We start from the raw sequence: 13,982 nt of genomic DNA on the forward strand, positions 1-13,982 counted from the left end.
AACATGACGACCATTCACGGAAAACCCCTCTAGGACATCGACAAAGTGTGTATATGTGTTTCCATATGGCAGCTTGTATAAAACCATGCCCAGAAAAAAAACAAAACATTAATCTCTGAAAGTGACAAAAGAGTGTCAGAAAGATCCATTTATCCGCATGGCAGTTTATATTTCACCTCTTTCCAGATCTGAAGGTTATTAATGTCATGAGAAAATAAGAAAATCAACCTGCCCTCAGACCGAAATACATTGCGTTAGAGCTGACAATGCTGAATCTTTGGTTATGATGCTCAACTATAACATGCTATATTGATATAACGCCCTCAATTCCACATCTACATTTACAGACAGGATAGACAGGTGCTCCTTGCATCCCTAAATCCTCGAGCAGCACCAAGAGACTGGCAAACTAAAGCCCTGCCCAAACACTCCCGTTCCCGCAGGGCAGTGGTACAGTCTAACAGAGTTGGCCTTCGATGTTGTCATAGCAACAAGTCCCATAATTCTGCCTATAGAAAGTCATTACAATCACTCTCAACAGTAAAAGAAATCACATCCAACACTCTTTCTCTCTCTCTGCTTCTATAATACCTGTTCTGTAGCGCTTCATCTCTTTAGCAGCTCACATTTAAAAATGGAAGGAACACAAGCGGTTTGAAACATTAGCTGCCCTTTCAAACAATTAAGAGTGTGAGAATATGTCAGTGTTATCTGGGTCAATGACACATCACTGTTTATTTATGCCAGATCTAATAATTTATTCAAAACACATTAAACAAATAGACGTCATACATATAATGACGTTAATACGTTGCGATAAGCATGTTTTTCATTCAAATTCATTTTAGGGAGCATAAAGCTAAAAATGCCAAGATGATACAACTCTCCTGATAACATAATGAAAAAAAAAATGTCTCATTAAAATGTAATTCATCGAAAGAAATCCTTATTACACAGTTTGGCATAATCTTTTTGTTACATGTATTTATATTATTATTCTTATATATGGGTCAATGACGTGACGCCTAAATTTTCTGTCCGATTTGCATTTTTTCAGTTAAAAATTGGTTTCAATGCATAAAAAAGATGCCATATATATGAAGGGCCTCTCCCATGTATGAACTAACTTTAACTTTTCAAAAAACATTAGTTATTTATTCAGATTAATTTTCTGCACTATTTGGCATGATTTCCAACTTGTTTTGTAATACTGTATACAATTGCAAAGCATTTGTATTTATATTTCCATCATAATATACAAACAAACTTTGTCCGATGATTTCCATTTTATGAAATATTATGTGGTGCGACCATCAAGAAGCTACCATTTTGGTACTTTTATGTTGAAATCCATTTAAAGATAAGACTTTGCATCATATACAGGTGCTGGTCATATAATTAGAATATCATCAAAAAGTTGATTTATTGCATTAATTCCATTCAAAAAGTGAAACTTGTATATTATATTCATTCATTACACACAGACTGATATATTTCAAACGTTTATTTCTTTTCATTTTGATGATTATAACTGACAACTAAGGAAAATCCCAAATTCAGTATCTCAGAAAATTTGAATATTACTTAAGACCAATACAAAGAAAGGATTTTTAGAAATTTTGGCCAACTGAAAAGTATGAACATGAAACGTACGAGCATGTACAGCACTCAATACGTAGTTGGGGCTCCTTTTGCCTGAATTACTGCAGCAATGCGGCGTGGCATGGAGTCGATCAGTCTGTGGCACTGCTCAGGTGTTATGAGAGCCCAGGTTGCTCTGATAGTGGCCTTCAGCTCTCCTGCATTGTTGGGTCTGGCATATCGCATCTTCCTCTTCACAATACCCCATAGATTTTCTATGGGGTTAAGGTCAGGCGAGTTTGCTGGTCAATTAAGAACAGGGATACCATGGTCCTTAAACCAGATACTGGTTGCTTTCGCACTGTGTGCAGTTGCCAAGTCCTGTTGGAAAATGAAATCTGCATCTCCATAAAGTTGGTCAGCAGCAGGAAGCATGAAGGGCTCTAAAACTTCCTGGTATACGGCTGTGTTGACCTTGGACCTCAGAAAACACAGTGGACCAACACCAGCAGATTACATGGCACCCCAAACCATCACTGACTGTGGAAACTTTACACTGGACTTCAAGCAACATGGATTCTGTGCCTCTCCACTTATCCTCCAGACTCTGGGACCTTGATTTCCAAATGAAATGCAAAATTTACTTTCATCTGAAAAGAGGACTTTGGACCACTGAGCAACAGTCCAGTTCTTTTTCTCCACAGCCCAGGTAAGATGCTTCTGACGTTGTCTCTGCTTCAGAAGTGGCTTGGTAGCCCTTTTCCTGAAGACGTCTGAGCGTGGTGACTCTTGATGCACTGACTCCAGCTTCAGTTCTCTCCTTGTGAAGCTCTCACAAGTGTTTGAATCAGCTTTGCTTGACAGTATTCTCAAGCTTGCAGTCATCCCTGTTGCTTGTGCACCTTTTCCTACCCAAATTATTCCTTCCAGTCAACTTTGCATTTAATATGCTTTGATACAGCACTCTGTAAACAGCCACACCTTTCAGTAATGACCCTCTGTGACTTACCCTCTTTGCGGAGGGCGTCAATGTTCATCTTCTGGATCATTGTCAAGTCAGCAGTCTTCTCCATTATTGTGGTTTCAAAGAACAAGGGATACCCGAATTTGTACTGTAGGGATGGTCATTTATTGAAACTCAAATGTAAATATTCTAATATTTTGAGATACTGATTTTTGACTTTCATGAGCTGTAAGCTCTAATCATCAAAATTAAAAGAAATAAACATTTGAAATATATCAGTCTGTGTGTAATGAATGAATATAATATACAAGTTTCACTTTTTGAATGGAATTAGTGAAATAAATCAACTTTTTGATGATATTCTAATTATATGACCAGCACCTGTATATATATACATATATATATATATATATTATTATTATTATTATTTAAAAACAGTTATGTGGTGTAACCAAAATGCAAAACTAGAAATTACATCATATATAGGAGTGACTCACTTGACTGTGTGTCTAGGTCAATAAGTCTTGCAAAATATCAGATCATATAATATGGTTTGTTCAAGTTATAAAAATGTCACCCCCCAAAGAACTTGATATTGATTTCATTGAATTATATTTTTGATTTAATAATATACTTGTTAAAAAATACAGTTTGTACTATTTACTTGATTGTAGTGTACATTACATATTAGTGTCATTCAATTTAAATTATTCTTGAAAATGTAAAAAATGTTTGGTCACACTTTATTTTTAGATCCAATTCTCACTATTAACAAACCATTAACTATGACTTTTGCCTCAATATACTCCTAATTTGCTGCTTATTAATAAATTGAGGTATTAAGTAGGATTAGGGATGTAGAAACTAATAATAATAAGCACTAATAAACAGCCACTATGTTAGTAATAGTCATGCTAATAATCAACTAGTTAATAGTGATAATTGGTCCCTATACTAAAGTTTTACCAAATTTTTTTTCCAAAACCAATTTGTCAAAATTAGAGTTTTAAAAGATGTTTCCTTTCCTTTATAATGAACATTCTTATTTGTTTTTGACCCATCTGCTATGTGATTGTGTGTGTGTGTGTGTGTGTAATCAAGAGGGAAAGATGAAGATCTCAAAAAACTCCCAAAATGAAAACGAACAGAAAAAGAACCGTCACATCACGTTAACCATGTTTTTCCTCTGTAGTCTCTCTGTGAGGATATTTAGAGACACTGAAACTGACAGTATGTGAACAGGAAGAACAAATACTCCAAACACAACAACAGAGAGAGGAGAGAAACAAGAGAAAGTGACCTCTACTAACAGATATTTACAATCTGCAAACTCAACATCAAAATAAACACATCTAAACCACTGCTATACACCACCTGTCAAGCTTTCCTCAAGCACAGAGACATACTCTGGGCTCTGAGAGAGAGATTATAGCAAGAAATACCTGGGGCTTACATTAAGCTAATGCCATTGTACTGTAAGCTAATCAGGCAGAACAATGGCAGCCCGCAATAGCCTCAAAGCTGAACAAATGTGCCATCCCAGAATACACAAAAGGATTCATCCTAAAAACACTCAATGTTTGCACGCTGGTGTGTCCTGGTGTTTTCTAACAGACATGGTTGGTGAGACTGTGGTTGGTGTGCAGGTTTGGGTTTCTCTAAATAAGATAACGAGTAGGAAAACATATCTTTAGACTGTCCCTTGCTGCCAAGGGTGTGGAACCTCTGTGCTATGTGTGTGTGTGTGTGTGTGTGTTTATACCATAATTCCTGTGAGCAGACACACTCCCTTGCCACAGTAGGTGTGAGGCACCATGTCTCCGTATCCAATGGAGAGGAAGGTGATGGAGATGAGCCACATTGCACCCAAAAAATTACTGGTCACATCCTGAGCATCATGGTATCTAAGAGCGAGAAAAAAAGAAGCTGAGGTTCAGCTGGGAAAGATTTGATTATTGAAGGAAACTTTGAACAGGTTCTGCCTGTGGAAGGTATGGAGAAGCAATAACTAGATGTGAAATAGACACAAATATCACATCAAAGTTTTTGCATCAAATACTTTCATACGTTTTCATTCCTTAATCTGATTTGCAAAGCACTCTGAAGGAAAATCTAACTGTTTGCCCACAGGCTTTTCGAGAAACTTCTTAAATGTTTGTTATACCTTTGATTCAGCATAAACCACAAAAATAATAAAATAAAATAAAATAAAATAAAACACATTAGGGTTTCCCCCATCCAGCTCATATTTATATTTCATACGTTCAGCCAAGGTAATATCATTAAAAAAGTAATATCATTTCAGACTATTTTGATGAAGAATTACAACAATTAATTTTAAAATTAAGACAAATATTTTTTGTTTGGAAAGAAAACCATTAGACTTTCTACAGAGAATTTTGAGAGTGTGAGAGCAGGCATACATTAATATATATAATAATAATAATATATCTATATTTTTTTGACCTAATGAATTGTGTAGACCAAGAATGTACGAATGTAAGAATTTTATGAAGCTATGAGAATACTTTTTGTATGCAAAGAAAACAAAAATAATGATTTTATTCAACAATTTCTTCTCTTCCCGGTCAGTCTTTGTCACATGTTCAGGACAGTATCACGATGCATGCACGAGGTGCTGCAGACACGGAAACCGGTGTTCTGACTTAGAACCTGGATGCGCTTCGGCTTGTTTACAAGCAGAACATGCACACTGTACGTAAAACGTAAACATTTCTAAAGATTTCAACAGAGAGGATGACTTGCATTTTTTTGCCCAGCCTTACTTATTTGAACCAGAATATACAGATGATAAACTAAGAGAGATGCATGTTCTACGTCACACATGTGTTGTGATGCTCTTGTGAAGGTGCATCAAAGACTGACACAGAAGGGAAGAAATTGTTGAATAAAGTCATTGTGTTTGTTTTCTTTGTGCACAAAAAGTATTCTCGTAGCTTCATAAAATTACAGTTGAACTACTGATGTCACATGGACTATTTTAATGATGTCCTTTCTACCTTTTTGAACTTTGAACGTGTCAGTTGCGTCGCTGTCTATGCAGGGTCAGAAAGAGCTCGGATTTCATCAAAAATATCTTCTGAAGACGAACGAAGGTCTTACGGGTTTGGAACGACACGTGGGTGAGTAATTAATGACAGAATTTTCATTTTTGGGTGACATAACCCTTTAAGGCATCATATCAACCTCGCAAGATTGTAGTTGAAATAAGTTCATCCAGTTAGAAGGAGGTCTGAAGTCCACTGTGTGTGTGCTGGACTGAGTAAGAGCAGCACACAGCCTGCAGGGAGACTCCTCCTCTGGAAAGGATCTTTAACATGATGACTTTGAGTGCAGTGCATAAAAATAGAGCAGATCCCTGTAGGCTCATCTCACAACAACGCTGCCTTGATCAGATGTGGCAATTCAAATGCGCAAACCGTCACTCATATCACGCTGCTCGAGTCTGCTGCTATCAAAATAATCATTAAACCTCAGGTCCCCAATCCGGGGAACCCTCAATATTTGAAAGCGTCTACCCCGAGACTAACACACACTTAGAGTTTGTAACCATGACAACACGCCTGGTAGAGTCGGAAACACCCACTCACAGGCCTGAGGGCCTATTTTATCCCGTGACCCTTTTAAGACGCAACTTGGGAAATCTGTTCATGCACGTCGCGATTGGCTGCTGCCTGGAGTGCATGAGTGTCTGGAAAAGGAGGAAAGCTGTTTAGATAGACAGGTCTTCTAGAAACAAGGGTGTGAATGAAAGTGCTCCCTTTCTGTCTCTTTCTTTCCTTCGATCCCTCTTTCTCTCTGGTCTCTTTTCCTCCCCACAGAAGAGCTGATGTGTAGAGCGAGTGTTTGCACACCTCAAGTGGTGTGTTATCTTCCAGGCAGTGCCACTTATTGCTGAGGATTCAGGTGAGTCCTCATTAAGCATAAGAAACTTGACAGCGTCTAGACAAAAAGGTGCAGTTGGAAACACAATGATTCATTTGTTCATTCTTCCTCACGCTCGTTCTCTCTCTCACCTCTCACACACTCTTACGGTCCAGGCAGCGATGATCCACAGGGAGATACTGAAGACCAGCAGCACCGTGCCCGGGCATATGGTCATCAGTGTCTTCATCACAAACCGTGTGTTAAAGTGCACCTGATAAGAGATAAAGAGTGTTAGTGATTCCTTTCAGCCTGGATGTCTTTCATCACTGTCACACTAGATGAAGTTACACGACTTACAACAAGTTGCAAGAAGCTTTTACTGATCGATAGAAGTGGCTTATAATGCTTCTAAACTAGTAAACATTATATCATGAACACGAAAAATGATACCTATGGTTTATAGCAGGAATTTTCAAATTTTATTTGTTAGTTTTACCCCTTTGACCAAAAATACTTTCTTGAAGTTAATATCTAGAAAAACCAGTGTAATTTTACCAGTATAAGTATTATAGAGTAGGGGTGTAAGAAAATATTGATACACGTGAGTATCGCAATATTTTGTTTGGCGATACTGTATCAATTCTCAAAAACGGAATATCGATATTTAAAAAAAAACAAATCATACAAGATTCATGGCAGTTGTTTCGTTTTGAGTTCATATCCCAACCGCTAGATAGCAGTCTTCATCTCTGAACTTAAACAGTGACAGGAAATACTAGCATTAAGGCACACCACTAATGTTAGCATTAATATAGTTCGCTGCCAGTAACGGAGGATGAAAGAATTGTTACAGCTCCCGTTTCGGTGTACAAAGCTGGCGTCATTTGGGATTTTGTAGTAACGTCCACCCCGGGACCACGGCGCGGGCGCCACCTCGGTTCCGGCGCTTGCTGCGTCCTGTGTGAAGAGCCTTCGCGCAAGCACTTTAATTTTTCCTCCTTTACTTGACTGCACAAAAGTGGTTTAATAACGTTGAATGTTATAGGGACTTATTATTGCAAATGCAGATCCCACTGTGTTCTGGTTAAATAATTTATATATATATATTTTTTTTTTGCTAAGGTTTGCATATGGTGGTGTGTTCGTAATGACAGCTTTCCTAAAAATATATCCTATTCCTAAAATAAGAAATATCCCAATATATCGCCTTGCTTACAGTATCGCAACATATTAGCTTACATACGTATCGTATCGTCAGATTATTGCAATACACAGCCCTATACTATCACAGAGACACTATAATAGTTTTAAATAATATTTTGAAATATTGTTTGTTATTTTGCCATGTTGTTTATTTTTTATATGTTCTGTACTTTATTTAATTAATTATTAGCTATTCCTGCGACACTATCGAGGACAAACTTTGGAAAATGGATGGATAGGTAGTTATTAGCAACCTGCAGTTCCCCCACAAACTCCCAGGGGTTTGCAAACACCAGTTTGGGAATCTCGGTGGAGACAGGGTCCCGTTTGTCCCTTATGGTGGTCTTATTCATATTGAGACCATCAAAAGCTCACATTTGGCCTTATATTTGTAGAAGCAGTTGCACTTGGAAATGAAAACAGCTGACTGAGATCAAAAGTTGTGCGATGTCTTTGTGCAAAAATAATCACTGTGATTTGAACTACTATAATTAATGTGAAAAACTAAGGTGTGCTCTGACTGAAATCTACAAGAAGCCCAAATTTCACCTCCACAGTTTTTCTCTTTTTTTTTCCATTTTCATTTTCAACTCAGTTTGAATCTAATGTTTGAAGAACAAGAAGTGCTGCCACTGTTTGTGTGTACACTATTTCATTTATATTTGACTGAAAATAATAAAATTCATTATCGTCATCATTATTATTGATTTGTTTTACTTAAAAGTCGCATAAAGGGCAGCTCTCCAGAGGGAAGGCGGAGATCTCTGAGCTAAGATGGACCACACGATCATTAATGATAAAACAGCACATGAGAGGAAAGAGAATTTGCATTTACATCTCTTTGAAACAAGAGCTACTCTCAAAGGACAAAGTGATTACCCTCTCCAATCAGCTATTCAAATTAAAGTACAGCAGGACTCTTTTCACCTGTTTTGGGTTATTTTAATGGCACCAAAGGACAAAACTCAAACTTTGAACTATCAAACACTTGACAGCCACAGCAGTTATTCTTCTCTCTTAAGCACAAAGCTGAAGAGATACACAATATTCAGAGACATCAATCAGCCAACTAAAGGAGAGCTGAGATAACCCTGCTTGAAAAACGCACAGCCATCTATCATAAAATACATTACAGCAGATAATTCATCAGTCACATCAACTGACAACGATGCTGTGATGCTGCATCCTAACAATGCAAAACCAATTAGATGACGCTCCTGTCCAAAGCTGACCTTCAACCGAAGCTACGACTGAACGCTAGTTCACGCAGACCCAGCAAATGCCAAGATACACCAAATAGCAAATGGGTTTTGTTGGATCAACTAACTTAATTTTAGTAGCATGACAGTAGCTCAGCTGTTTCCATAATAATGTAGATTCTCCAATAACTAGCCACTTTTTCCAATATGCAGCAGTGTAGTAAGACAAAATGACATCCCATTTTATATCACATTGTGTTGTACAGATAGCGTTACAGCTGAGCCAACTACATCATAATCAAAAGCTCTCTCCTAAATGTCCTCAGCATTGGTTTATTTAGTTTTAGTGACTCATGTGAGTCACTCTTCCAAAAGAAGAGTCTTTCTTATGCAGAAGGGCATCTCTAATCTTTGCATCTTTTTATAATGAAATATTTAGTTAAACACTGTTGTTTGTCACTAATCTCAAATCAAGATTAATTTACTCTTTGTTTTTGAGCAAGAGAAATACTGTTCTTATCAAATTATAAATGATCAGATAGTATTATATTTTTAAAGATTCTACCAACTTAAGTAGCTTCAGTGTAGTCAGCTACTTAATAAATGATAAAAAATAATAAATTATACCTATGGTTTATAGCAGGGATTCTCAAACTTTTTTGTCAGTCAAACACCTTTGACCAAAAATTTATACTTGACATCCTCCCTGAGATAAGTTAATATAAAAAAAAAAAACTATTTTAAATGATAGCTTTTATTAATATTTTAAATAACTGTCTGCCCTTAACATTTAGCTAAAGTTTAGTCATTTTATTCTGCTTTTTGTTTGTTTGTTTACAGTGGCAGAAAATAGTATTTATATAATGTTTTTAATATGCCTATAGTTTTTATTCGTTTTTGTTTCAGTTTTTGTTATTTTAGTACAAGAAGTTAAACTAAATATTTAAATTATTTTAGACAAAGTCTCTTTTACTTCAAGCAACAATTAATATTTATGGTTTTAGCTTTAGTTTATGTAAACTAATAATCGTGCAATAAACACATTTGCATGTTCATAATCATAGTTTAGTTCAAGGGTTTTTTTAAAAAAAAAAAAGTGTGTACAAATTGTGTAAAAATTAACAAATAATAAATAAATAAATACTCAAATAAGCTTACATTTCCCGAACTTGACATAATTATGCTTTCTTAAAACTGTTAAGAAATCATAAAAATAATCACAAATATTTTAGTCTATAATAAGCCCCATGTTTGTTTCTCTTTACAGGTCCCTAGCAAAGGCATCATCATATTTGGGGGTCCAAGAAATAAAAAAGTTTAAAACCCCTGGTTTCACTGACAGTTTGACTGTAGTTTGACTACATTTATTATTTAGTAGCCTGAAGCAGTTTTAAAGTAGCTTCGCCAAAACCATAAGTTTGGATCAGTGTGTGAACCCTATTGCTGTTTATTGGGTCAGTGTGAACCAGCCTATAAATACAATCTTTAAACCATCAGTAAATCTGACAGGTTCATCTTTCTCAAGAGACCGAACAAACCACACACAAAACACACACAAAAACCTCTTCCTCCAGCGCTGAAAACCACAGGTCTCCATGCTCATGATTGTCCTCATAAAAGCAAACTTTACTGCCCTCAGCCACAGCATGTACTGTGTTTTTCTCAGCTGAAGAGATTCAGCTCCTTCAGCGCTGACATGCAGTCACATTCGGACAGGACAAAGACATATTCTCCTGAGAGGATGTGTTTAGTGAATCTAGGCACAAATGGGCCATTGAAGCCAGACGGAAAGGGAAAAGCAGGCACGCTAATGAGGTTTGGACTAGGTTGTCTATAATACCTGAAGAAAGCTAGCCGTTAGCATTCCCATTCATCTCAATGGAAGTGGCTTGGCTTTTGAAGCAACCTCCAGAAGTATGCTATTTCACGCTTTTAAGAGACCTCTGAACAGGAATCGTGTGATATGCTACTTGCCAGAAACATTTTGTCAGGAATACACCATCATCCAGCAGATGGCTAATGAGGCCATGCTAACTAGCCAAAAGAAAGGAAAACCACACTCACAAACAAATGCTAGGAATAATAATTCAGACCCTAACTTCTCAGTTTTGAGTTGTTAGGTTGACCTCTGACCTTGTTGAGTGCCCCTATGCTGCGGGAGGAGGCGTCGGTGAAGAGCTTGCTATGTAGCAGCATGACTCGTGCGATGAGGTAGAGTCTAAGGAACATGGGTACAGACAGCACCATGTCTAGATCTGCCTCCGCCTGCGAGGGAGCGTAGGAGAAGGCCAGTCGCGCCCGCCACATGAACTTGAAGTCCCCCGGCACCGGGTGAACAGCCGAAACGATCAGCTCCAGAGCGATAAGCAGCACTCGCTCCATGGTCATGGCGATCCGCCAGTCGTCCGCTCCGTTATCGATGACGAAGAGCTGAAGGGAAAAATCAGAATGGGAATGTTAAACGATGCAAATTGAGCAGAGTTTCCCTGCAAAGTTTCAATTTACATAATGGATATCAAATTTGCATTCAGTCTTTTAATAGTGCTCGAGGGAACATGGCAGTCACTAGCTGTAACAATGACATAACACAAAGAAATAAAACCAAGCCACCATAAAAGCTTTATTAACTGTTCTTTTAATCCAACACCATGTACAAATTAGATTAAATTAAAGCAATAAAAAAAGTACATGCAAGTTTTCTTCCAACATTTATTTATTTATTCATTTTACACAAGTGTGATATTTATAATAAAATATACAAAACAAAATAAAATAAAATAAAATAAAACAGTTAAATTTCATTGGTTGAAAATTCTGCAAAAATCCAAAAACCTAGAGAATTAGCATGATCTTGTGTTCCCTCAGGAGCTTATAATACATTTTTAATTTGAGGTATGGCTGTGCGCAATATATGTTGAACAAAATAATAATGTACTCATAAATTGTAATTTTATATCAAATGTATTCATAAATCAAAAATCACTATTCTAAAAACCCAACAGAATATCCAGAAGGTACCCATGTGGATTTTAGGAAGGATAGATAGATAGATAGATGGATAGATGGATAGATAGATACTGAAATTAGCATAAAATTAAACAATTTATTATTTAATTATTGATAAGTAAGCAAGTTACAATTTGGCTTAATATCTAAACATAACATAGCGACAGAAGATTTTGTCAGTCTTTTGCTTTCTGTTTATGCACTGGGTAGCCCCGCCCACAGTAAATTTCATTGGTCAAAAAATCCTGCTCCACAAATTGTACCTGTATATAGAGCTGATTAGCTTATAATCCTAAAACCCGAAAAAGAATTTGCATCACCATTTGTTCTCTTGAGAATTTATAACATAAAATTTTTTTTCATTTGATGCATGCCTGTGTGTAATTTATAATGAACAAAACAGAAAATTACTCATAAACATTCATTTCAAATCATAAATGTATTCATTAATCAAATAGCACTATTCTAAAAACCCATTAGAAATCCCAGAGGGAACCCAAGGCCCGAACAATGCAAATTCTCTTCCGGATTTCAGGACCAAACAGCTCTATTAAATATAAAATACATTCTGATCAGATAAAATTGTGAATCGTCGCACAGTATTTTCACTTTTAGCGTGGACAGACAAATTGCTTGTCACGTCGTGCCTCTTAGGACACATGAGAGCCTCGCAGCAAATGAAAGAGGAAAAAAACAAAAGTCCAGTTGCGCAACAACTCAAGACCAACCATTCATCATCCATTTAATCAAAAACTTCAATTACAAATTAATAATTCAGATTAGCTCATTAGAACAACTAATAAATAGAGCTGCCTTTCGACTAACTGAATGAGTAAAGTGTGTTCTCAGACGCAGCGCAGGAGGCAAAATGAGAGGGAAACAGATTGATGAGCCCCACAATGAGAACACGCTCAGATAGTTATTTTATCCTGCCAGGAACGCCAAACAGATAGAGCAATAAGCAAACAGAATTCCGCTGGCATAATGTGCACTGACAGTTATATGACTCTCTCTCTTTCTCTCGTTCCCTCTCCCAATGCAACTTCATGTCAGGCGGTATATCAGCAGAGCCTAACGACGGAACGGGAAGCTAATTGTGCTGGCTGGCGGCGTTAGATGTGTTTAATGTTAATTGTAAGTGTTAGATTGGCGAGGTTTGTTTAATTGATAAGCAGAAGGCAAGCAGGGTTTTCCCCACTGAGACATACACACATCCACACACACACTCGCACACCCACAGGAGGGCTGCAAATGATTATACGGGAATCCTGAGAACTCATGAATGAAGTCGTATAGTTCTTCGGCGATATATCGCGCTCGCCTATATTCCTCACGAGGTTGCGCAACAGGTCTTCCTGGCATCCAACGAAATCGCTTTGTTTGTCTAATTGCTCGTGCATGTGTGCGTGTCTGACTTGGTGTGTGCGAAGGGCACGGTGCATGTCGTATGGCTGTAAAATGCGCATGTTTTTTTTTTTTTTTTCTGGAAAAGCCAGCCTCGTCATGGTGACTGTTGCCTAGGCGACAACATCAAAGACCAGCCAAGCTTAATTAGGGTCCCCTGGTGAGAGAGGGAGAGAATGACTGTGTGTGTTTGTGTGTGTATGTGAGCGCAAAAGAGAGAGAGCGTGAGGAAAGCGAGAGGGAGCGACAGGAGGTGGAAGGCAGGGAAAGAAGCCGAGAAAGGGAATGAATGTGCGGGAAAAATACGCGTGTGGGTGGGTGGAAGGAGAATGAAAGAGAATGTGTGAGTGTGTGTGTGTGTGTGTGTGTGTGTGTGTGTGTGTGTATGAGAGCGCATGTGAATCTGTGAGAGGCTTGTATGGATGGGTGTATGACTTGTGAATAATGCTTGACCGATATAGTTTGTAATGACTGATACCATTGACATCTACAGTGGACTGTGGCTGATTCAGTGTTGATTTATTGTGAATAAACCAGGAGAATGAGACAATAATACTGATGAAATTAAATGAACACTTATTTTATTCTGTATTAAAAAATATTTGAAGACTGATAAGATAATCAATAAAACCAATGTTTAGTCAAGTTAAGCTCAACATAATATTTGAAAACAGATCATGTTTATTAAATGTTAAAATGTTTAAACATTAAATCAATAATATATAATTAATAAATAA

At 37.2% G+C, this 13,982-nt stretch overlaps 1 protein-coding gene across 3 annotated transcripts in view; it reads right to left on the reverse strand.

Moving 5' to 3' along the window:
* Nucleotides 1–13,982, reverse strand: part of kcnn3 (potassium intermediate/small conductance calcium-activated channel, subfamily N, member 3) — a 69,214-nt gene that overhangs the window by 17,242 nt on the left and 37,990 nt on the right. For all 3 annotated transcript variants that reach the window (XM_058745797.1, XM_058745795.1, XM_058745796.1), the window contains 3 exons: nucleotides 10,969–11,265; nucleotides 6,583–6,704; nucleotides 4,308–4,449 (listed from right to left, as the gene is read on the reverse strand). In XM_058745797.1, the coding sequence (XP_058601780.1) occupies nucleotides 4,308–4,449; nucleotides 6,583–6,704; nucleotides 10,969–11,265 (561 nt within the window). The remainder of the gene's footprint in view (nucleotides 1–4,307; nucleotides 4,450–6,582; nucleotides 6,705–10,968; nucleotides 11,266–13,982) is intronic.

The sequence above is a fragment of the Onychostoma macrolepis genome, chromosome 16, assembly GCF_012432095.1.
Source record: "Onychostoma macrolepis isolate SWU-2019 chromosome 16, ASM1243209v1, whole genome shotgun sequence".
NCBI classification, from domain to species: domain Eukaryota; kingdom Metazoa; phylum Chordata; class Actinopteri; order Cypriniformes; family Cyprinidae; genus Onychostoma; species Onychostoma macrolepis.